The sequence below is a fragment of the Sceloporus undulatus genome, chromosome 2 (genome assembly GCF_019175285.1).
Source record: "Sceloporus undulatus isolate JIND9_A2432 ecotype Alabama chromosome 2, SceUnd_v1.1, whole genome shotgun sequence".
NCBI lineage: Eukaryota > Metazoa > Chordata > Lepidosauria > Squamata > Phrynosomatidae > Sceloporus > Sceloporus undulatus.
The window spans coordinates 291,070,246-291,095,395 of NC_056523.1; the positions used below are offsets into that span (position 1 = coordinate 291,070,246).

Sequence of the window (25,150 nt, forward strand, 5' to 3'; positions counted from 1 at the left end):
CTTTTTTTAATTGAAAAGCACTCCCTAATGCCTGAATGAACAATGGCTCTTCCTGGGGTCATTGATGTCTGTAGTTGCTTTTGAACTGATAAAAGCATTATTGTCAAGTACATGTTTGAAAGAAGCACCCGACTTGAATAGGCAGTTTAGTTTGTTTCTTTGTGTTCATTCTAAAGCAATTCTTAATTTTCTTTGATTTAATTACTTTTGATAAGATGGGATAGCACATTCTGGAACCCATAGAGGAAAACAAGACTTCTCTATTGAAACAAAATCAGCTCAAGAATAGCATATAAATGTGAAAAACAACATCCATTTCGTATTGATAAATGAATACTTACTAGTTCACACCAGTATTGGGAAGCTTCCAGATGGACAGCTCCTATAGCACAATTACAAGACAAATATTCTGTCTCCCCTTCCTGATCAGATATTTTTGTAGTTAAAAAAAATACAAAAGAAATGGTGGTGTTTATATATGAAAAACATTGTCATCTGGATATGTGCAAAATTTTGTGTTCAAAGCAGAGAAGGAAGTAACAAATTACAAGTAATATGGTTACTTATAATAGCTTATTCTGGCAGGGAGATAAAGAGGATGCACATTTCAAAAATAATGAAACAACAGGAATCAAAGTTACTTACTGGTATATACAGTACTGTTTTCTAGTTACTTTTAACAATTATCTTCAAGTAATATGTTTAAAGAAATGTTCAACTTTTATGCTATTCTTTTATCAAATGTGATTTCTTTTTTAAAAATATCACTTAGTAACTCAGTGAGCTAAAACCCTCACTGTAATTGTTAGCAGCAATGAGTGAGTTGCTTTTCAATGACCACAATGAACAATAGAAATGAATTACTTTTTAAAAATTTGTCTAAGCTCTTACTTTACAAAACAGTAATAATAAAATTAAAAAAATTAAAATTAAAATTAAATTTTTTATCCCGCTTTTTGCCAGGCAATCAAAGCCTAACCCTAGCCCTAACTCTGTTAATTATTTGGTGATGTGGGGACCAGAAGCACTTCAGTTTTTCCTTCCATTGCTGCATAATGTTTTCCTTTAATTTATTCACCCTTGTGATTATGGGAATAGTCTCAAATGGATTTAGATCACAGGAGTTTCATTGTTATTATGTTTCCCTTTTACAAAGCATGAAAAATATAACATGCAACTTCATTTTATTGTCATAGAACGAGAACAGCAACTCAACAAGTTGCAACTTGTGGGCTGGAGATAGATTAGTGATACAGGTGTCCACTGGGAAGGCCTTTTTAAAGATGGTTGCCATAACACTGTCTCCAGTCTCAAGTGGTGGAGTCTTAATTGGGACTTGGGAATGCCCTTTTAACATTCATGCTTATTTTCAGCTAAACATCAGAGACTAGATTTTCTAGAAACTAGAAACACTAGATTTTCATTTGAGTTCCGTTTTTCTTTTTTCCACATTATTGTTGTCCCTGATACCTCTTACACACACACAATGACATACAAGTCAGGGATAATTTCAGAGTCACCCAGTAAGAATTCAGAGTCTTGCTCAGAACCAAATTTATAGTACACGTCTATGAACAATTATTTACATGTAAGATCCACTGAAATCATTGGGCTTTCCTTCTGATTAGAGATGTACAAAGTTGCACTGTAATCAATTTTCTAAGACTGTAACACTTATCTTGGAGTAAGTCTCCTTAAGCCCAAAGGAATTCTGAAGTATGCACAGGATTGCTTTGTGTAAGCAATACTTTACATTTCTTATTCTTACAATGAAAAATAAAAAGGGAAATAATGCTCCCTGTTTAAAGGGTTTGAGCTGACAAAACGTGTGAGGCCTCTCTGTGGTTTGAAAATATATTTTGTTGAAATGGCACTTTGCTCCAACAGAAATTGCTCTTTTCTCCAAATGGTCTCCTAGAGATTTGCATGTGCTATTATAACACAACAACAGTTTGATGGAGCTGCTGAAGGCCTAATGTTTGCTATCTATAAATAGCATACTTTCTATGTTGTTTAGAGCTAGGCTACAATGGTTTACTATGAATGAAACAACGCCAAGAGGACATCCAGGCTGACCTTTGAGCACTCAATCTGATCGCATGAAGGTTCTGAAAATGAGGCACACAAATGGTATCAGCAAAAGGCTGCTCGTCTTGAATGACTTTGGGATCTTGTGTAAAATCTAATATCTGGTCCAATAACTGACATCTTGGCTATAAGGCAAACCAGAGCTTTATGCATGAGAAAGAAAGTCAAAAGATAGCAGGAGAGTAGTGGCTTTCTCCATGCCCCTCTGCCTGCTGTTGTAGCATGTCCATTCTCTTCCTGAGAGAGAGAGTCATAAAAGTGTATTTGACAAAAGCCACACTTTTACAACCATCTGCCTTGGGAAGAGAATTAAAGTGCTATGACAGCATGCAGAGAGGGATGGAGAAAAACCCTCACTCTCCCACTACATTTTGGCTTTCTTTTCTAGTGCGAGGAGGCTGATATTATCTCAGCCTCAGAGAATGTCAAAGGCAAATCCCCTCTGAACAAACCTCGTCAAGAAAACCCTGTGACAGGTTTGCCTTAGGATCACCATAAGTCAGAAAGTACTTGAAAGCACACAAGATATATACAGATACAGATATATACGTTGTTTTAAAAACAATTAAACAATCTATAGAGTAAAATAATTTAAAATCCATTAGACATGAACAAGAGAATCAACAAAAGAATCAGCAAAAGTTGATCATGTTCTTAAAGCCTAATGGAACAGAAATGCTTCACTTGCCAGCAGAGGGAGATCAAGGATGGAGCCATCCTTCTAGCTTCCCTAGAGAGGGTAATCCAAAGTGTGGGGCAAGCCACCAAGACAGCCCTCTCCCTTGTTCCCTCCAAATATGCCTAGAAAAGTAGTGAACCAGATAATGGCTATAATTTATTTCCACTTAGCAAAATCTTTCCCAAATCTTTTTGCAATTGTAAAAAAAAAATCTTTTTCAGGGAAAACAAAACCTTCCTTTTTAACAAGCAGTTTAGATATGATCTTGCTTTATTTTTCAATTCCACCATAATTAAGAATTTAAAACACACATACACACATGCATCTTATGGCAGTGGGCTGTCTCTGAAATGAATGCTTCAAATAGAGCTTCTTCCATCTATTGTTATACAGCACTATTTTATCCTGTTAACTCAGCTTTGCAATTCATTTCACATTTGCTGCAGTGCTGCTAGAAATAACTGTGATGATGTCACTAGGAAAGCAGATAAGAATTCCTTGAAAATGTAACAATGCCATTAAACTATCTTATTAATTTATTGCTTAGAAAAGGTTACTCTTTAGCCACATTCCATGAGCACTGTATAGAAGGTGGTGAGTTGAGATATAGAAACGCTATTGATGACTTATCTATTTATACAAAGGATGGGCAATGTCAAAGGATCAGGGTGCAAATTTCCATCCCCTACCATCCACCATAGACCACATATCCCCTCCAAATAGAGAGTGGCCAGAAGTCTATTTCTATTTTTTAAAAATGCACACAGAGGACATGCACCATGGTTTACAGGAGAATTGTGCTTTCTGAAGCTGAGTTTTCCGCGAGGTAGGAGTTCAATGGTCTGCAAAAACTGAGGAGAGCTGCATGTATTTTTTAAAATAAAGGCAGTTAAGGTAAAATCGTAGCACTATAATTGTGTGCTGCATACAGTCTAACATTTCACAGGTTAAAACTGGAGCACATGAGCAAAATCGTAGTGTGGTCAAAAGGATGTAGCCAGGAAACAAAAGTTATCAGTGGGGAAGAACACTCAAAGCTACTGTTCTTAAGCTACTTTAAAGGGGGGGGGGGGGGGACAACAAAATGTGCTTATTTGGAAAGACAATACTTTGCCCTGTCCTCTCCCCATGCTGTGTATTTCACTTTGAACTCAGTATGCAACAAGTGGGAGGAAAGAGAAAATAGGTCATTTTAAAAGCAGTTTAGAAAGCAAGACAGTAGATGGTTAACTGGGACCCCCCCCCCCAAGCAATTTAAGCTGTTTACTGTCTGTGTCTCATATCAGGCATGGCATGGGCAAAGTGTGGAGCACAATAAAGAAACTAGTAGACCACACAAAAAGGATCTGCAAATTCCACTTCCTGGAAGATGAACTAAAGCACCTAAACTGGGCACTGAACTGATGGGACTGCAGAAACTGGAGCTTCAGAAAACAAAGGCCTGTTACAGACAGCCAAAATAAAGCTGTTTCGAGTCACAGTGGAGGTATGGTGTTTCAATGATGCATGCGTCCTAAGAGTCCAGAAGTCACACTAAAGCCACGCTCCAGCCCTAGGGACCGGAGTGTGGCTTTGGTGTGGCTTCTGGACTCTTAGGACGCATGCATAATTGAAACACCATACCTCCACTGTGACTCGAAACAGCTTTATTTTGGCTGTCTGTAACAGGCCAAACTTTCTCCAACCTCAATGTGACATCCTTTCAAATGTTTAAACAGGGCTATCATATCACCTTTTAACTTTCTCTTCTCCAGGCTAAATATATCCAGCTCCTTATAAATTGCTCCTTATAGGGCATGGTTTCCAGACCTTGAACCATTTTGGTCGCCTTCCTCTGGACACACTCCAGCTTGTAAACATCCTTCTTGAATTGTGATGCCCAGAACTGGACACGGTATTCTAGGTGTAGCCTGACCAAAGCAGAATAGAGTGATACTATTACTTCCCTCGATCTAGACACTATACTTCTATTGATGTAGCCTAGAATCACACTGCCTTTTTAGCTGCTATATCACACTGTTGATTCATGTTCAACCTGTGGCCCACTAAGGGCTGAAACAGATGGCCCTGAAGGAGTGGCTTCAAGCCGCCCCTTTCGAAGACAGATTGGGGCCATAGCAACCATATGCCGCAGCTCCAATCTGCCTTGTAGTCAACTGAAAAAGGAGCGGCAAAGATCCACTCTTTCTTCAACTGGCAAAAATGTGGCTTTTGCCAACCCGCACGGTCCTATTGTGGCTTCAAGCCACTCCGGCGGCATACAACATATGAATGCCACACCACTAGAGCACCTTGAAGCTGCCCATATATGGGTGGCCACCCGGCTTCCAGTCAGCTTCAAGGCTTCATCTCAACATGCAGCGTCTAAATGCCACGCTGATGACATCCTGAAGCAGGCATATTTCAGCTGTTTGTTCCAGCCCTAAGACTCCTAGATCCGTTTCACATGTACTCTATCAAGCCAGGTATCACTCATCCTATATCTGTGCATTTCATTTTTACTGCCCATGTGTAAATGTCCTACATTAACTGAAATTAATTTTCTTAGTTCTGGCCCATGTTTCTAGTCTATTAAGTTATTTTGAATTTTGATTCTGTGCTCTGCAGTGCTAGCTACCCATCTTAATTTGAAAACCCCTTGTTTTTGTTGTATGCCTTCAGTCATTCTCATCATAGGGTAACTCTACAGCACACCTATCATTGAGACTTTCTTAGCAAGTTTTGTTCAGAGAGGGTTTACCATTGCCTTTCCCTGAGGTTGAGACCATGTGACTCAGTGGGTCACCCAATGCCCAAGCAGAGAGCCAGTCTGACGTAGTGATTTAAGCTCTGGGAGACAAAAAATGAGATGGAAAATAGCACAAGAGGAAACATGGAAACAGAGGGGCAGGGAATAAAGGATGAAACCTGAAGCCTTTTCCAGTCCAAATTTCTTTGGGTTAAATGTCTGAAGGGATGTAAATTGTAGCTTTTCCACAATGACAGCAATTTAACTCCCACCAAATTTGTATGACGCACCCCAATCAGCCCCCTCAAATGCAAATTGTGCCCTCATAATATAAACCTCTGTTTCCTGCTTCACCGTCACATGCTATAAGTAAACTGTGTACATAGCTCCGCAAAGGCACAGCAAATCCCTTTTTGTAATGCAAAGGATTCCTTTCCACCCTGAAGTTGATGTCCTCATTTCCTATGTGCGCTACGTAAGCACTGTCATTTCCATGAATAAATATTACTAAAAATATCTACCAAACTACTTTCGCTAACAACTTTTTAAAAATGAGTACAGTTACAGTCCAGGTGTGGACAAAGAATATAGTGGCAGCCACTCCCACAGCATCCTCTCCCAGGGGGAAAAGGGGGTACAGATCTGTATTGAATTTGCATAGACTAATTTAGATATGTAAACTAGGGTGGTGTAGTGGTTTGAGGATTGGACTGTGACTCTGGAGACTAGGATTTGAATTCCTTCTCAGCCATTGAAACCCACTGGGTGACCCGGGCCAAGTCATATTCTCTCACGTTCAGAGAATGTCTAAATGTCCAAATCTAGCCAAGAAAACCCCATGATAGGTTCAGCTTAGGTTTGCCATATGTTGGAAACAATTTGAAAGCACTTGATAATGACAATGACAACAATTTAGATATAAAGACTCAAATTTAGAAACAATTACAATAATGCAACATAAGAAAGAAGACTGACAAAGTGACATGTTTGCCTCTTCAGTTTGCCATGTAGGTGTTGATTTGTAACTTCAAAATCTCAGCTGCTCTCTTTTCTCGTAGTTCTTTATCTTTAAACTTGACAGGCTCTCAGAGAAAGACTGTTCTCTGACAGTCTTTCAGCTGGTCATCTGTAAAGATTTCTGGGAAGAGCTTCTCATCTGCAAGAGATTCCTCTAGTACACAGGATAAGAAAACTCTTGGACCACTATACCATGCTGGCTGTATAGGAAAATTAATACCACCTTTAATAAGGTATGAATATTTAATGACAAGAAAAAAAAGAAAAGAAAAAGGGGAGGATGAGCACTTGCTGCCAGAGGAGGTAAGGGAGTTTTCTGTACCAAGTTACTCCCTGCCCAGGAGGGCAGTGAGATGAGTACTATTAGAGAAGCAGGGACGTAGCCAGGGGGGGCGGATCCTGGGGTCCGGACCCCTCCTTCCATTAGAAAAATGAATGGTGTGTGCTGCTGCACCGCCACACCCAAGCCCCATTATAATGGTGGCACTTAGTCTGGACCCCCCCCCTTCCTAAAATCCTGGCTATGTCCCTGAGAGGAGACCAGATTTAGTGCTGGTGGCAAACCTCAGTGATTCCATGAGATTTGGGGGAGGTGAAGTCTTCATTGGCCCTTATCACACGTGAAAATTGGAACACCAATCCAAAACCATTCCGAACCATTCAGTTCGAATCTAAGCCAATTCACGTGATTAATTATCACATGTGAAGAGCGAAATTGTGGTCATTCCTGAGGCAAAGCTGAGCAGATGCAACATAAGTTATCATACCATGCGGATTCAATCATTCGAATTGGCACCCTTGTGCATGCTCAGTGGGGCTCTGAATGCATCGAGAACTTTTATGCTTCCAGGGTGAAGAAGGGGGCCACTTCCTGTTTCCTGTTTCACATGAATGCTAGCCTCACACAAATGATTGCTTTGCGTTTCTTCTTCCCTTCTATTTTATTCTATTTTTTATTGTATCTCAACAATTTAGCAATGCCCGCAACTCCCGCCATGTGTGGTCTCGAGCATGTGTACACATGTATGTGTGTGCACGAGAGTGTGGTGTCCAAATATACATATATTCACATATATACATACATACATATATATACACACACACATACATATATATATATACACACACATACATGTATATAGACACACACACATATATCTTATTCTTGCTGTTGTTTAAGTTGTTTCTGACTTATGGTGACTCTATGACAACCCTATCATGGGGTTTTCTTGATAAGATTTGTTCCAAAGAGGTTTGCCATTGCCTTCCTCTGAGGCTGAGAGCATGTGACTTGCCCAAGGTCACCCAGTGGGTTTCATGAACATTTTACACCAATGCTAAAGCAGTTTACATTTCTTCCAGACCACTACTCACTATCAAAAGAAATATATACTGTATATACACACGTATAAGTCTAGAAATTTTTGTCAAAAAACTGACCCCAAAAACCTAGGTCGACATATCCATGGGTCAATGTAAATACTGTACTTTAACTCTTATTAAAAAGCAAACCATTCCCTGGTGAAAGACAAGAGTGCAATCTGTCCTGGAAGCACTGGCCTCCCCCTACTATCTCTTCCATCCAGCCTTTAGTGTGAGCCAAAACAGTTATGCCTGTTGTTATATTGTAGGTTCTTTGGCATTGTTTTCCTTTGCTTCTTCATTTAGATCCTTTTTTTCCATGTCCCTAAGTCTTACCCTCGACTTATCCAAGGGTCATTTCAATATCCATAATTTTGCCCCCAAAACCTACCCTCAACTTATATATGAAGTTGACTTATAATCGAGTATAAATGGTAGGTGTTTTCTCTAAAATTGTAATACGTGAATGATTCAGTGGTTAAGACACAATTTCAAAATAGACGTGACAGTGAGTGACACTATATGTTTTTATACTATTGTGTACTTATGACATACATTCATTAGGTAATCCATTAAAGCTATTCATAGAATTGTTCAGCCTACCATATGCACAATTTTACAAATGTTATGTTCTTTTTAAAAATTACACTCTATATGAAATGCATCAAGATTTTGTGCCAAAAATAATTGCCGCAAATGATGCCTTGAACATGTATTAGCATGGGAAAACTGTACAAATTTACATAAATGTAAATATAGTTCCTTTGTTGTTGATGCGTGCCATCAAGTCATTTCTGATATATGGCAATCCTAAGGCAAACCTATTAACTGGGTTTTCTTGGCAAGATTTGTTCAAAGAGGGTTCGCCTCTACCTTTCTCAGAGACTGAGAGAGTGTGACATGCCCAAGGTGGGTTTCCATGGTTGAGTGGGGATTCAAACCCTGGTAGTTCAAACCACTATGCCATGTTGGCTCTTGTAGCTCCTTCAGACCCTGCTTACAGTTTTTCTGTTACTTCTAAATAAAATTCAGATAATCCTTTTTGTCATGGTGCAGGCATTTCATCTGAGGTGATAAGGGCCCAGATTATATTTTGCATGTGGTTTGCTTCTAAGGCAGTACAGTAGTCCTATATAGGATCAATGGACTCAATTTATGTTTAAGCATCTCTTCTTCACACAACAGAATTTGGGAAGGGTATTAGAAGCCTGATACAAAAGGGCATGAAGCGCCATGCTGATGCCAATTTTAGGGTTAGGGACTGCGTGGCAACTTCATGGCTCCTAATCCTAAAATGGCACTGCGCCATAACAATGGAGGCACTCTGTGTACACGGGCGCCACCATTGTTACATAAGTGCCGCGTGGCATCCACACATTGCTGCACTTGTTACACTGCCCCCTGCAGCTCAAAAAGAACCCGGCTTTTCTGAGTTCTTTTTCCTCCGTAGGGAAGCTGCGTGGTTTGGTGGCTGTGGCTTCCCTCTGGTGGAAATTAGGCCACTAGCAGGCTGCCCTTTTCAGGCAGTCTGTCCCTCACCAATGCTTGGAAAGCTGCAGTCCCAGCCCATAGTAGACTCTTAACTGAGCCAATTCATCACAGTCTAAACAGTGACAAAATATTGTCTAGAGAAAACTCGTGTGAATCAGCCTTTGGTGCCATTGTTTAACAATGAAAATCTGGTACAAGCTTTCCATCTTTCCAGTAATTTGATAGTTCTTCCAGAAGCATGCAAATTATAGTTATCCCGATTTCACTCTGAGAAAGTACTGTATCCTTGAACAATAGACCTTCATGGCTTGATTAGTTCTATTGAGTAGTGCCTTATGCAGAGTCCAACTGCCTTCTCTTTCCTTCTCACAATGAAATAGAGAACAAGTGGTTGCAGCAGCCAGAGTTGATGCTGATCAGCTAATCAATTAATTCTCATCAAGTAGTTATCAAGACACAGTGAAGAGCAGCTGCAATGCTGCTTCTCTTCACTTCAGATAATGGCTATGTAGTAAATAAGTAACCTATTTCTTTGTCTAAATATTCTGAAGGCACAAGATCCAGTTTGATCTCAAAAAATAAGTAGGGTCCAGTCTGGTTATTACTTGGAAGGGAGGACCTCCAGTGAACATCATGTGCTATGCACTCTATTCATATTCATAAATCTTGCCAAGAAACCCTTATGATAGGTCACCACCATAAGTCAAAGACATCTTGAAAACACATAACAACAAACAAGGTAGCCTGTTTCTCCATGGTCATATTTTACCAAAGCTGAGAAAAGTTACTCTTTTGTACTGTAACATCTAGAATCCCAAATAGTCATGCTGAATCCCCTTTTATAGTGAGAACAAGGAATATTTTGAGATCCATTACAGACAAAGAGGGGATCCGAATAACAACCTGTGTTATTCTAACAGTGGAAATGAGCCCTTAGAGATGAAGTCTGAAAAGTCATTTTGTTAAGCGCTGGAAACTAAGTATTGTGCAGAAGGTTTCTTCTTTAGGGAACAACATAATGTTTAAAGGTGGTGATTCTTTCCTGCAAACAATTTCTTCCATGAACTTTGTTGTATTATGGTTGTGTGCTGTGGGAATCATGCTGCTTTGGTTTAATTATGTCTGAAGTGGCACACTGTTCCCTAAAATCTACTGGAAAAGCCAGATTTAATCCAATTCAGTGCGGTTTTGGTGCCAGTTGCTATCCAGAGTGCACAGCAAGAATTACAGTTTTGTTTAGTTGAAACTATTTTGAGACAATCACTCATGCCTCCTCAGAGTAATAATTTAGTTGAGGTCATCATAATGCATATCAACTAAAGGGTCAGGTTCTTTACATAACACACCTATTAAAACATTTTACACTCAACTTGTCCTAAATTATAGTCCTGCAGTAATAATGAATAAGGAAATTAATACTTAGCATATTTTTGAATGGCTATAAATGTCATAAATTCTGATATGCCACCTCCAGTTGTTCCTTAATAAATGATACACTTACAGACTTTCTCGGGAAATATGAGTCAACTAAATAGAGCTCCCATTTAATTAACTTGACAACAATTTATCTTTCCTCATCCATTTTATTCTTTTTTATGCTACTTTTGCAATTGGTTATATTTATTGTTGTAATTCTTTGATAAAATCTTAAACAAGGTTTCCTATTTTGAAACTGCCCTGGTGGAAGTGTTACAGTTTCACATCCTAGACTGCTCTTTTTTGGCTAGTGGGCCAAAAAGGGTGAATTGTCTTTTTTGGAAGCAATACACCTTTCAGATAGATTGCAGCCCCCCTCCCCCATTTTTAACAGTTGAAAAAATTCTATTTTTCCCCATGTTTTCTTTTTTATTTATTTATTTATTTATTTATTTGATTTTTTAAAATTTAATTTTAATTTTAATTTTTGATAATCTGCTTAGCCCCCAGAGAATCCCAGGGTCAGTCCTGTCCCCGACATCCACAGTAGTTGCCACCCGGAAATAGTCGGCAATTATGACCCCCCCCCAGACCATTGGTTCCCAAACTTTGATCCTCCAGATGTTTTAGATTTCAACTCCCAGAAGCCCCAGCCAAATTTTTCAACAGCCAGAAATTCTGGGAGCTGAAGTCCAAAACATCTGGAGGACCAAAGTTTGGGAATCACTGCTCCAGATGATTCTAGACTACATGTTCCACAATACTATTAACTGTGATGGAGAAGACTGCTGAAATTGCTAGGAGCTGTGAGCCTTTGTTCTAAAATGATAATAATGGTTTCACTTAACAATGTTGAGGCATGCCATGCTTATTGCCATTGTTACAGCAGGGAAGCTGAAGGCAAGTGCATGGTTGTCATGTTATTATGTATTGTCAAGTCGACTTCAACATATGGCAACCCTAAGAATGAGAGCCCCCCAAGAGCTGCAGTCATTAAATAGTCAGGTTTTGTAAACTAAGGACATGGCTTCCTTGTTTAGAGCCAAGCTATACAGTCAGAAAATACACATAGCACAAATGTCTCAGAAGGATGTCACTCCAGAAAATAGTTTTTTGTTGCTGTTGTTATTCTGTGCCTTCAATATGTTTCTGACTTGTGATAATGCTATGGTGAGCCAATCAGGGGTTTTGTGGGCATGATTTGTTCAGAAGGAGTTTGCCATTGCCTTCCTCTGAGGCTAAGAAAGTATGCCTTGCCTAAGATCACCTAGTAGGTTTTCTCATGTTCTGAGTGGGGATTTGAAGCCTGATCTCCAGAGTCCTAGTCCAACCCTCAAACCACTAAACCATTCTGGTTTACTATAAGATTTATATCTTATAGATGGAAATGCTCTCAGAGCAACTTACCTGTTAGTTAAAAAAAAAGGACAAAGCAGTCCTTGTTCTCAGGTTTACAGTCTCAAAAGACAAAGCACAAAAAGAAAAGAAGAGGAAGGAAAAGTAATATTCATGTTTTTGTAAGGTTCCTCAGCCTACCAGAATGGCTGCTGGGTGACAATGGACTTTATCAGATTATCACACGTGTGATGATTAGATATTAGCCCTTATCAGATGAGTGTGGAACTGGGGGTCTTCCGCACTGGGTGGTTCGAATTCACGTTATTTCGCACAATACCATCATACCAGCATTCGAATGGCCCAATCCGCACTCACGTGAATGCGCGAGCTGCCGAACTGAATGCGTACTGGCTCCTCTTTTGGAGTGTGTTGCCAGTGCGCTGATAAGGGGATTGGCAATATCCTGGATTGGGGCTCTGTTCGATCTCAGTGCGAATGGGTCTGTGTGACTACCCAGTCCTGAATTCCATCGCAAGACCCCCAGCATTCCAATTTTTACTTCCGGTGGATCTTTCCTCTTGCCGGTTCCCGGGAAGCGGGGGGGGGGTGTTTCCCGGGCCTCCTCCTCCTCCCGGCTTGAGAGGCATCCTGGCTGCATCCCAGGCAGGGAAGAAGGCACGGGGGCCGCTGGATGGAATCGTGGCTCCAGCAGCCTCCTCCTCCTCCTCCCGGCTTGAGAGGCATCCCTGGCTGCATCCCAGGCAGGGAAGAGGCGCGGGGGCCGCTGGAATCGCGGTTCGAGCAGCCTCCTCCTCCTCCTCCCGGCTTGGGAGCCAGCCTAGGCTGCCTCTCAAGCCGGGAGGAGGAGGAGGAGGACGTTGGAACGGCGGCGAACAGCGGCGATCGCCGCGATTCTAGCAGCCCCGCGCCTGTTCCCTGCCTGGGATGCAGCCCGGGCTGGATTCCAAGCCGGGAGGAGGAGGAGGAACTCTTAATCAAAGCATCCCCATTTACTTAGATGGCCATCCAGCCTCTTTGACAGCCGCTGGAACTGCTCCTCCCCCCCCCAGAATACATACTCACACACTCACACACACACACACACACACACGTAGAACCGGGCATTTCATTGCTAATTTGTTGCAAGGGAAGGTCATGGTAACATTAAAACCAAGCAGGAATGTAGAGAGGAAACAGTAATGGGCACGTTGTATCGCGATTGTTAATGTGCATGAGCTGGCTCTCCAGCTGTTTACCGGGCTGTCATGACGTGACCTCCCCTTTCACCCCGGAAGCGTTTAAGGTCGCAACCCATGCAGGGCACCACTGAGCATGTGCGAGGGGGCCGATACGAATCGGCCAATCCTCATGTTGAGCACCGGTGTGACAAAACATTCTGCACTGAATGCACTTCGCGCGAATGCGGATTGACCAATTTGAATCCTGCCAATGCGGAAGGACTCCCAGGTATGACAGTACTTTGCGAAATAACGTGAATTCGAACTGCCCAGTGCAGAAGACCCCCAGTTCCACACTCATCTGATAAGGGCTATTATCACAGACATCACGATTAGAAAGGGCTTATCCTGGGAATAACCAGGGAATAACCAGCAACAAATCATTCATGAGGAAATCCCGTGAATGATTTGTTACTGGTTATTCCCTGGTTATTCCTGGGATAAGTCCTCTCTAATCATGATGTGTGAAATAATCTTAGCCATGATTACGTAATTTTCCCTCGATAATGCCTTTTGAATCCCCCGATTTTCCCCCATGTGGTAAAGTTCAATGAGGAAGATACAAAAATTGACAGAGCTGGTTTAAGGGGAGGTTGATTGTGAACCTACTTTGCTTCAATTTTCCCAATTAAGGGTCTGGTGAAATGGCTGCTGTTCAGCTGTGTAGGTATTTTGTCTAGGGAAGCATTTAAATATGTGATCCTATTTTCCCTCCCCCTCTTCTCCAAGTCTACTATCTCCAAAAAGTGCTAACTTTGAGCAGTACTTTTTAAAGGCATACCTTTAGGACACAAGTTTTTATTCTTGTATGATGGCAACTGGCAAAAAAAAAAATCAATTCTGTATCCTCTGGTACATTAGCCCTTTTGCAGAAAAGGGCCCAAGCTGTAATTGCTGATAAAAATATTCATAGCATGTGTTCCTTTCTTCTGTTATTACTAGATATGGTGTGAGTCAAGTCAGCATGGTGACTCATACATTGATTGCTTCCACAAGTTGATGAGGGACCTTGCCAAACTCCCAAGTTAAGGAAAAATGCAGTAGGGTTAATGGCAGCACCTAAGTGTACAAGAGAATGGAGATAGTTCCACCAGTAAGCAGCCAAGTGCTTGGGAGAGCATGTTTGTGCAGGTAAGTTAGCACTTGTATGTATTAACATGAACACAACGTAACCTGTGACCTTCATGTAATTGAAAACTACACCAAAAGGGACTTTCCTTTGAGAATCTCATTCCTCTAACCAATAGGCATTGTGCGCTATTTGACTTCAACTGACTTTTCTCCCTAGTGTACTGTCTAAAATTAATATTTGTGGTTATGTTATTCTTTATTTCTGCTTTATGCTTACACAGGAGGGCAAGGGTGGAGCTCTGGTGCCACAGCAAACTACAATTCTCAGAATTCCATGCCATGGAGCCATGGCAGTTAAAGTGGGGCCAAACCAGATTATTTCTGCAGTGTGGGTGCAGCCCCAGTCATGAACTTCATTTTGTGACTGTAGGACACTCTCTTTCAGCCCAAGTATTTCAGGCATGCTGTGCAAATAATGTGGGAAAGATGAGAACCAAGTATGCCACATTGAGTTTGTTGGATCAAAGCTGTGATAGAAAATGAATTGATTTTATAAAAAATCACCAAAGGCAAAAAAGAGATCCGAGTTGCAGCTGGTCTCTATTCCAAAAGTGGAAATCATCCATTATTTATTTACCACAGACTGCATTGTTAGGTATAACTCAGAACTTGCAATATCTGCTTGTAACTTAAATAATTCAGTTTGAAAATCTGCCTTCAGAAGCTTGGCTGGGGGGAGGCAGTGAGAGAAGCATAAGTCTCAAAGAAAGAGCTCTCCCAAATCAATATCTGGGCTCTTCATTTTTTGAAGGGCACTTTTCAAATACCGCTGCAAGCATAGATCATCATCTGAGTTGGTCAGGAATGGGCAAAGTCCTGCCCATGGACTGCTTGGGTCCCCCAAGCACTTTTTTTTTAATATATATATTCCCTCTAGTTTATTATTTGCTGCCAGTGTATGACGCAGTTTGTCCATTTATAAATGTGTTTTTCCCAGCAGAATCCTCCTTCTGTCCTGTATTTTCTCTGGTGCTGCAACTATCCTGCATCTAAATTGCATTTCTCATTCCTACAACTGTTCTGATTTTTAAACTTTTTTTCTTGCATCATCCTCATCCCCATTTTTAAAAAATCACTTAGGCAGAAGAATTCTGGAGAACTTGCAGTTCTGCACATATTAGTGGCAATTTGGTTGATTCTAATAAAGGCATTGCCAAACTGTGCCCTTCCCATCATTTACGAAATGTAAAAATATTGGAAAGAACAAATGAATGTACCGTAGTCACTAAAACTCATAAATAAAACAGCTACAATAATCTATGAGTTGTAAATCCAGTTTGAAAGAACAGGTACAGAATTCATGATACAATTGGCAAGAACCAGACATGAACATGCTGTAAAATGGACAGTGCCCCCAACCAGTAGGGGTATTGCTTTAAAAATTACAGAATCCTTTATTATTGATAAGGTGAATGCATAATGTAAATCTGGGAACTAGGGAGGAAGGCAGCTAAAATAAATATTTTAACAAACATGATTTCATTAATTAACTATAGAAATGTTAATATTTTAGCTCAAATATATCACATTTGTATAATCTCTGGAAGCCAGGACCATTTTCTGCAGCTAGCTCCCAGGTTGGAAAGCAGAGAACACAAATACTGGTGTGGTACATACCGCCCCTTTGGGGCAGCCTGCACCCACCCCTTTAGCTCTGGGTTGGGGGCAGGGCAGCCTCACCGGCAGCCCTGTGGCCCCAATCCAGAGTTTTTCTGGACCATGGAGGAGCATTCGTTCTATGCTGCACGTATTGCGTCCGCAGAGTCACATCCGGCAGAGCTGTTCAGGGTGGTGAGGGAGCTGACACAACTGCCCCCCCGAACCCTATTCTAGATCCTTCTAAAGCCTGCTGTGACGAATTTAACAACTTCTTCGTGGATAAAATCTCTCGGCTAAGGGCTGATTTCGACACCAGTACTTCTTCAGATCCTATAAGAGAGGTATCCAGGGATTCCGTGGACTCTGTTAAACTGGATCACTTTGAGTTTGTGAGTACCGAGGAAGTGGACAAGATTCTTCGTAGTGTTAGGAAGACGACATGCTCTCTTGATCCCTATCCTTCATGGCTGGCAGCCCAGGGGGGGAACGGCGGTCACTTCTATGCTACGCCGTATAATTAATTCATCTTTCAGGGAGGGACATTTTCCATCAAGTTTAAAATCAGCAATAGTAAACCTTTTCTAAAAAAGCCCTACCTGGACCCCCTGATTCGGAATAATTATCGGCCTGTTTCACTGCTGCCTTTTCTGGGGAAGGTGATCAAGAGAGCGGTTGCTTTCCAGCTTCAGGGGATCTTGGAAGAAACAGATTTTCTAGACCCATTTCAAACCGGCTTCTGGGCGGGCTATGGAGTTGAGACTGCCATGGTCACCTTAGTCGATGATCTCCATCTGGGCATGGACGGGGGAAGCGTGTCCCTGTTAGTGCTTTTGGACATTTCAGCGGCTTTCGATACCATTGACCATAGTATCCTTCTGGAACGCCTGAGGGAGTCAGGTATCGGGGGCACTGCGTTCCAGTGGTTCTGTTCCTACCTCTCGGATAGATTCCAAATGGTGCAGCTGGGGGACGTTTGCTCCGATAAGAGGGCGCTTACATCTGGTGTCCCACAAGGAGCCATTCTATCCCCCATGCTATTCAACATTTACATGAAACCGCTGGGAGAGATCATCCGGAGACATGGGGCGCAGTGTTATCAGTATGCTGATGACACCCAAATATGTTTCTTTGTGTCTCCGACTGATGCAGTGACTAGGGATGGCTTCTCTCCTCTAAATGCCTGCTTGGAGTCGGTAATGGGCTGAATGAGGAAAAACAAACTCAGTTTGAATCCAGAGAAAACGGAAGTGCTAGTGATAGGTTCTCCTGGCCCGGGGGTGGATATTTATCCACCTGTCTTGAACGGGATCACGCTCCCCCTGAAGGACTCAGTTCGCATTCTGGGGGTGCTTTTGGACCTGTTGCTCCAGCTGACTTCTCAGGTGGATGCGATGGTCAGAAGCACCTGCTATCAGCTTTGGCTGATATGCCAGCTGCGACCCTACCTAGGCCGGGGGAACCTTGAAACAGTGGTACATGCCCTGGTAACCTCTCGGTTGGATTTCTGTAATGCGCTCTACATGGGGCAACCCTTGTACAAAACCCGGAAGCTTCAATTAGTACAGAATATGGCAGCTAGGCTGGTCACTGGATGCTCCAGGGCCGACCATATAACACCAATTTTGGATGATCTCCATTGGCTGCCTGTTCGCTTCCGGGCACAATACAAGGTGTTGGTTATAACCTATAAAGACCTAAATGGCTTGGGCCCAGGGTACTTGGAGGATGTTCCGTGATATGTGTGGCCCCCCCATATGATTAACAACTTCGAGTATATTGCTGGCTTGGTTTAATGTTGATTTTATGTATACTGTGCACTGTTTTGTAAGTTTTAATTATCTATTGCAATTTTTATCTTGTATTGTATCGTTATTGCAATTGTTGTACACCGCTGTGATCGAATGGAATAGCAGTATATAAATAAATTTTACTATTATTATTATTATTATTATTATTATTATTATTATTATGTGAAACTGATTGTGCTTTGCCATTAAAGAAATGTACTTAGTGGAAAGACTATTATGCAAATCAAGAATTTACCATTATGGTTAATAGTCCCCCAGCACCATCTATTGGTTACTAATGGAAGCACCAAGATAGTTCAAGAAAATTTCCAGAACATCTCAACAAGGCAAGGATTCACTGTCCCTTTTTTCCTCATTCAGCAACTGGATTTAAAAAAAAATAATTAAAAAAAAAAGTTGACTGGCTTTATAAGTACTTTTGAAACAACACAAAACTGTAGGCAACTGAATATAGCAGTGGCTGGATCTTCTTTGTTGTAGTTGTTGTGTACCTTCAAGTTGTTTCTGACTTAAGATACCATAAGCCTATCATGGATTTTTCTTGGCAAGACTTGTTCAGAGCGGGGTTGCCTTTGCCTTTCTCTGAAGCTGAGAGTGTGTGATGCACCCATAGTCACATACTTTTACCTATACTATTTTTATTATATATCCATCATTGTTTTATTAGTAGTAACATTGTATCTTTTAAAGATGTCTTTTCTAAGGTAAGGTATAGATCCATCATATAAAAATTTATCATTGTTCATCAATAGTCCTGTATGTTTTAGGTGTGTAAGTACATTGCTCAATGAACTGTAGTCTCTTAGCCTAGCAGATGAATACCGGTTTATTATTAAAGTATGTTGCTGTTGTTGTGTGCCTTTAAGTCAGTCATGAATTATGGCAATCCTAAAATGAACCTATCATGGGATTTTCTTGGCAAGATTTGTTCAGTGGAGGTTTGCATTGCCTTACCCCTAAGGCTGAGAGAGTGTGACTTACCTAAAGGCCACCCACTGGGTTTCATGGCCCAGTAGGGAATCAAACCCTGAACTCCAGTCAAGAGCCCAGTGGGGATATAAACCTCCTTTATTTTGAATAAATTACTTTGAGATAACTTATTCATTTATTACATTTATATACCACCTTTCTTTTATGGAAGTGATGTGGTTCCATTTTTATCCTGACAAGAAGTTTGTGTGGTGGGCCAGTATGAGAGATAGTGGCTCGATTTAAACGGGCCTTTGCACCGCCCCATCACGTGCTAGGGGTTGGTCGAGGACGCAGCGTCACCCCTAGCACGTGATGGGGGCATCAAAATGGTTACGCCCTGTACACACGGGTGCCGCCATTTTGATGCGACAGATGCATAGCGTCCACATGTCCCATTGCGTTGGCGACATCACGAGTGCGCCATTTGCGCACTCGGGAGTTGCCAGCGTGACACAAAAAGAACCCACTTTTTGCAGGAAGCCACCAGGAAGCCTCACCGTTTGGCAACTGAGGCTTCCTGCCGGCAGAAATGGAGGCGGCGGCAGACCGCCCTTTTTGGGCGGTCTGTATCCCACCAATGACAGGCTCGAACTTAGCATCACAGTAGAGTGGATATCTAAAAATCACTATTCCACAGCTTCCAACAACTAGGATGTAACAAACTATTAAAATGACTTAGAACCACAAATACAAAAATGGGTGCAATAGAAAAGCCATTAGTGCTATTGTTTTAATAGTGCTGTGCAAAAATACAAAGGGATCAGGGACGTAGCCGGGGGGGGGGGGGGTAGGGGGGGGGAGGCCCCCCCCCCCCCCTAGAAAAAAGAATGGTGTGTGCTGCTGCGCCGCCGCACTCAAGCCCCATAATGGTGTCACTTAGTCTGGACCCCCCCTTCCTAAAATCCTAGCTACGTCCCTGAAGGGATGCTTCCATTGCGCTAGAGAAAATATGTAATATACTGTACTTTAAACTGTAGTTTAAATACCTTTAAAATCAGTGGATAAGCATTGCTGATAAAAATCAAAAGCTTAAGCATAGAGATTTAAAGGATTGTACTATAATCTGGAACATACTGTACATTTATGGTTTACACTATTAAAATAGAGTGTATGTAAAAAACTGGTTTATGCCTTCTATATCATAGTATTTGGAAATGGTGTTGTTGCAGATGAATAGTAACTGCCAGTACGTCATCAGTCAATGAGAGAACTGTAAATGCAATTGTCAGCTAGTTAGCTGTCACCTATGAAAACATCTAAAGCAAATGTAGAGAAACATATTCAGATTGCCAGGCATGGGGGCCCGGTTATAAACGGGGCACCCTTAGGACGGACTCAGTCAGTGCTAGGTGTAGAAAGTGGGCGTCTTCTTCCGACGCCCCTAACCCTAGCACAGACTGAGTCTATAACAAATGGCGGCGTTCCGATTCCACACGGCCGCTGCATCTTGAGGTGGTAAACAGGACGCTCTGAGTCGCACATTACACAGCGGGATAAGTTGACGCCGCTAGGTGTTGCCATAGTGCCGGACCTCCAAACCGGGAGAAAATGTAGGACAAAAATTTTCAAATGTAGGAACACAAAACACTGTGTGCCTACATTTGAAAATTGTTTTTTGTCCTATTTTCCCTCGCGGATGCGGCGGCAGGGGAGCGTGAGTGCCAAGCGGCGAGGGGAGAAAGCCTCCACTTAAGGAGGCTTTCCCTCCCCGCCTGGGCACGGGCCTGATGCCGCGATCGGATGGCAAGGATAAGGGCCTCGCCTCCTTCCTGGCCCCTCGGGACCAGGAAGGAGGCGAGAGGGAGCGTCCGGCATGGCCGGGGCTCGACCTCATTCCTGGGCCCCGTCGGAGACCAGGAAGGAGGCGAGCAGGGGCTGCAAGGGAGGCGGGGAGGTTTGGCGAGGGCTGCGACCAAGAGGCGCCACCTCCCTGAGAGCTCCTCCGTCCAGGCCTGCTATGCCCTCCTTTTCCTCCCGGCGGGCAATGTGCTGTGGAGGGAGGAGTGGAGTGGCAGCGAGGCCCCAGGGTTGCCTCGCAACCCCACTGCAACCGGGCTTTTCCCGGTTTTTGGTGCACCTGTGTTTGTGATCCGGGCAGGTGCAGCCAAAAACCGGGAAAAGACCGGTTTGCAGCCTAGGTTATGGGCAACCCTAGACGCCTGCGATGTTGCGCGATGACGCCTCGCGGTTTGTTCTTTGGGGGCCCAGAGAAGGAGCGCGATTTTCTGCGCTTCCTTCTGTTGACAGGTCCGGGGGAACCGCGTCGGTTTGGCTGGCTGGCGGTTTCCCGGACGCTTGCAACTGGTGGCGGCTGGCAGACTGCCGTTCTCGGCGGTCTGTTAATGCGCCTTAGGACAGTTTAAAAAAGCTGCCAAGACGGATCTATTCCGGCCGGGCCTTTCCTGAATCAAAGCGCCTGGCCACAGAATGGAATCTGCCCCCAACATCATGTATTAGCCACCGGCTCTGTCCTCGTTGTATATATATTTTAATTCTAATAGATATTTTAATTATAACATGTTTAATCCTGTTTTAAGGGGGGGAATTTGGGGCACAATGTTGTAAATGTGGATTTTAATGTGTTGTGAGCCGCTTTGATTGTCTCATCACAGAAAAGCGGGATACAAATAAAAGTTTTAATTATTATTATTTATAAGACCACTTCATACCCAAGATGTGGAACATGTGGCTCTCCAAATGCAACTATTCATATTATTTGTATTAATTTACATCTTATAGTATTATTTTAACCTTGTTATAGTAATATTTTATTAATTTTATAACCGTCTTTGTGGTTTTAGATTGTATGTCGTAGGCAGACTTTGTTTTTATTTTTGGATTGTTGTTTTCCTCCTTTGTAAAGCGCTATGTAAAGCCTATGGCGCTATATAAATAAATGTAATAATAATTACAATAAATAAATGTATAATAATAATAACTATGATATAAACAAGTTTTGGGCTGCATCTGCACTGCAGAAATAATGCAGTCTGACACTGCTTTATCTGACATGACTCAATGCTATGGAATCCTGGGCTTTGTACTTTATTGTGGCACCATAGCTCTGACTGAGGAGGCTAAATATCTCACAAAACTACAAATCCCAGAATTCCACAGCACCTAGCCAAGGCAGTTAATGTGATGTCAACCCACATTATTTCTGTAGTGTAGATGCAGCCTTTACCCAATGGTGACTAAGAGGATGCCTAATAACATCTGGGATTGGAGCTGCCCTTTTTGACATATATTAATGTATTTTAAATATATACTTCATACCCTCTAGCTGTCCTGATTTGGTACAGACAGTGCCAGTTAATCCCCTGTCATCCCATTTTTTAAGGTACTTTTAAAAATTTCCCAGTTTCTCTTTTCTCCTCCTTTTCTCCTTGTCTTACTTCAGTTGGTGCAAACTGACAGCCTTGACAGACCAGCAACAAACCTGGCATCGAAGCAGAGTGGGGGTGTGGCATCTGCACTATGCATGTCCTGACTCCGCCCCCATGCCAGCATGACGCCACTCACCCCACCACATGGCGAGTGGCATCAAGGCACTCCTCTGGAGCTGTGTCCAGATGAGGCAGCGCCAAAGGAGTGCTGAAAAGCTATGGCGCCGGTGGCTATAGCACCCTTTCCGTGGTGCAAAAGGGCCAGATCGGGACATGGCATGTAGTTGCCACAGCCCCAATCTGGTGCTGAAAGGGGCGGCTGCAAGTCACCCGTTAGGGGCAGTCTGTTCAGCCCTTGAGTTCAAAGTGCAAAGTAATTTGCATTCAATTTATTGAGCAGTGGAGAAAAGAGATGAGAGGGGGTGTAATCTTGTCCTTCCCAATAGACTCAGGTAAAAGAAAACTCTCCTAGGTAATGTGCATTTCCTCATTAATAACTTTTGGCATTTTGACCATGCTCTGTTGTTGCTTGGCCACAGGTGTCCTGGTTTTCACCTGTGAAATGCTGAAGGGTATGCAAATCTCAGGACGAGTGGCACTGGAAAAATAAAAGCTTTGATTTTCATATGTAAAGAAGCATCGTATCTTTGGTATTCATTGCCAGCTTGAGTTAACGCTTACTGGCATAACTGAAGATGCTTTATGTATGTTGGCTTGCACCCAAAAGGCAGGAGGGACGGAAGGGAAAGTGCTAGTGAGTACATGTGCTGGGTCCCATCTTCATGCTATCTTGCACAAGGCAGAGGATAAGAGCACCTGCTGAACTTTGACTTGTGAGGCTCCTTGTTGAATAGGCCTGGGCCCCTCTGGCTGCCAGTGAACCTTCTGCAAACCCCAACAGTGGCACAGGAGCCGGAAATATCCCTCACAGGTAAGGCCATTTGACTGCAAGGATCAGGAATAGCATCAGCCACTGCAGCTGCTTGGTGTGTTTTGCCACCCACACGACAACCCAAAATAAATTTCCCCTCTTGCCTCTATTAAAGGGGCTTTACCCAGATTCCTCTGGTGTTCATCTGTAGAATCACTTGACCTAAAAGCAGTTCTATGTCCTCCTCACACTCTTTGCTTGCCTCAGCTTTGTGACATACAATGGTTTTGATCCAGGATTCTTAAGGAAATTGATCTGCACACTTGTTAACTGTTAGCTTCAGTCCATTTCCTAGTAAAGAAATGATAATAATAATAATTAATAATAATAATAATAATAATAATAATAGAGGTGGATAAGCTATTATTATTATTATTATTATTATTATTATTATTTCTTATCCACCTCTCCCCATGGATTAAGGCAGGGAACAACAGACCAACAAATATGCATCAGTTAAAACATACGTCAGTTTAAAGGAACAAAGAAGACACATACGTATTGAAACAATCTACATTTAAAATTCATGGTTTAAAATGTACAGTTTTAGAAATAATCTGGCTATGCCTGGCTGTTTTTGTTTTTTGCTTGTAGAAACCACAGGTGTTTTGCATTTTTATTTTTATTTGTTTTGATATGTAATACAGTAATTAGAGAGAGAGAGTAAATGAAATATACAGTATGTAAATATAAGTCTTCTATAGCCTTGTCTGCATTGCAGGGGGAAAAGCCGTTGGACACTGGGAGATCATGGGAGATTTGTGGCTTTGACTTTTGTGGCTTTTATTATTCATGGATTTGATTAAAGGAATCTCTTGGTCCTTCAATACAACTCTATGGTCAACATCAACCAGAAGTTGTACTGGAAGAGATTCCTAGAGAGAACCCTTCTCTTAGTTCTCTAGGCCCTTGTAGGCCCCAGCTCAATTCTACAGTCAATATCGAGCTGATGTTGACCATAGAGTTCTGCTGGAGGACCTAGAGAGCCCTTTTGTGACGTCACTTCCTCTTTGACTAGGAATAACATCCGGGGCTTCTGGTGGCTCTGGAGAAAGTTTTCTAGTCAGAGAGGTGACAGCTGTGTCCCGTTTCGGCCCTTGAGCCTCTCCCTCCCCCGCCAGCGGGGCGCGAGCTTGGCCCTGCGCGCGGCCGTTGCCATGGCTACCCCTGGAGGCCTCGGCGGCGGAAAAAGCCAGCCCCGCGAAGCTCGGAAGAGTGTCCGTTGTGGCGCCCCGTCCTGCTGCCTCTGCCCCGGTCTCTGAGGAGGAAGCAGAAGATGGCGGAGGCTGCCGGCGAGTTGGAAGGGCTGCGAGAGAAGGTGGCCGCTCTGGAGCAGGAGCTGGGCGCCTGTCGGAGCCGCCTGGCCAGGGAGGAGAAGCAGCGCCTCAGGGCCCAGGCCTGCGCCGCCAAGTGGAGGAAGCAGGTAGAACAAGGGCGAATGCGGGGGTCCTTTTCCCGGACGCGCCCTACATTCCAGCCTCCAGTCCATTGTGAGCGTGTGTGAAAGGGATCTAGGAAAAGCGAACTCCACAGATATAGGATGGGGCACACCTGGCTTAAGGGATCTAGGAGGCCAAGTAGACCACAAGCAGAGGCTGGATGCTCTGACTGAGAGTTCCTGCATGGCAGAATGGGGTTGGACTGGGTGGCCCTTCTAGTGTCAGCCCTTTCCTCTTGATCATCCACTATAGAAATGCTCCTGCCATTCATTCTGATTTTCTATGCATTATAAAATCAGCACTTGTGTCTAACTTTAAGTACATATCCTGTTTTGTAGGTTGAAGAACTCAGTAAGAAAATCAGTGAGGGTGAAAGAAATGAGAAGGAAACGTCCACTACAGAAGTGCAAACGGAAGCGTTTTCTACCTGGTCAGATGCAGGTAGCTGGCAAATGGTGTGACTTCAGTAATAAGCAGAATAGTCTGACCGTTAACTGATTGCTGTCCATTGCATTTATTTCCTTGAT

The 25,150-nt window shown here is 42.7% G+C and overlaps 1 protein-coding gene across 3 annotated transcripts in view; it reads left to right on the plus strand.

Moving 5' to 3' along the window:
• The first annotated feature begins 24,213 nt into the window (after positions 1-24,213).
• Positions 24,214-25,150, plus strand: part of AGGF1 (angiogenic factor with G-patch and FHA domains 1) — a 31,155-nt gene continuing 30,218 nt past the window's right edge. For all 3 annotated transcript variants that reach the window (XM_042451553.1, XM_042451552.1, XM_042451554.1), the window contains exons 1-2: positions 24,214-24,607; positions 24,962-25,064. In XM_042451553.1, the coding sequence (XP_042307487.1) occupies positions 24,461-24,607; positions 24,962-25,064 (250 nt within the window). In that variant the 5' untranslated portion in view covers positions 24,214-24,460. The remainder of the gene's footprint in view (positions 24,608-24,961; positions 25,065-25,150) is intronic.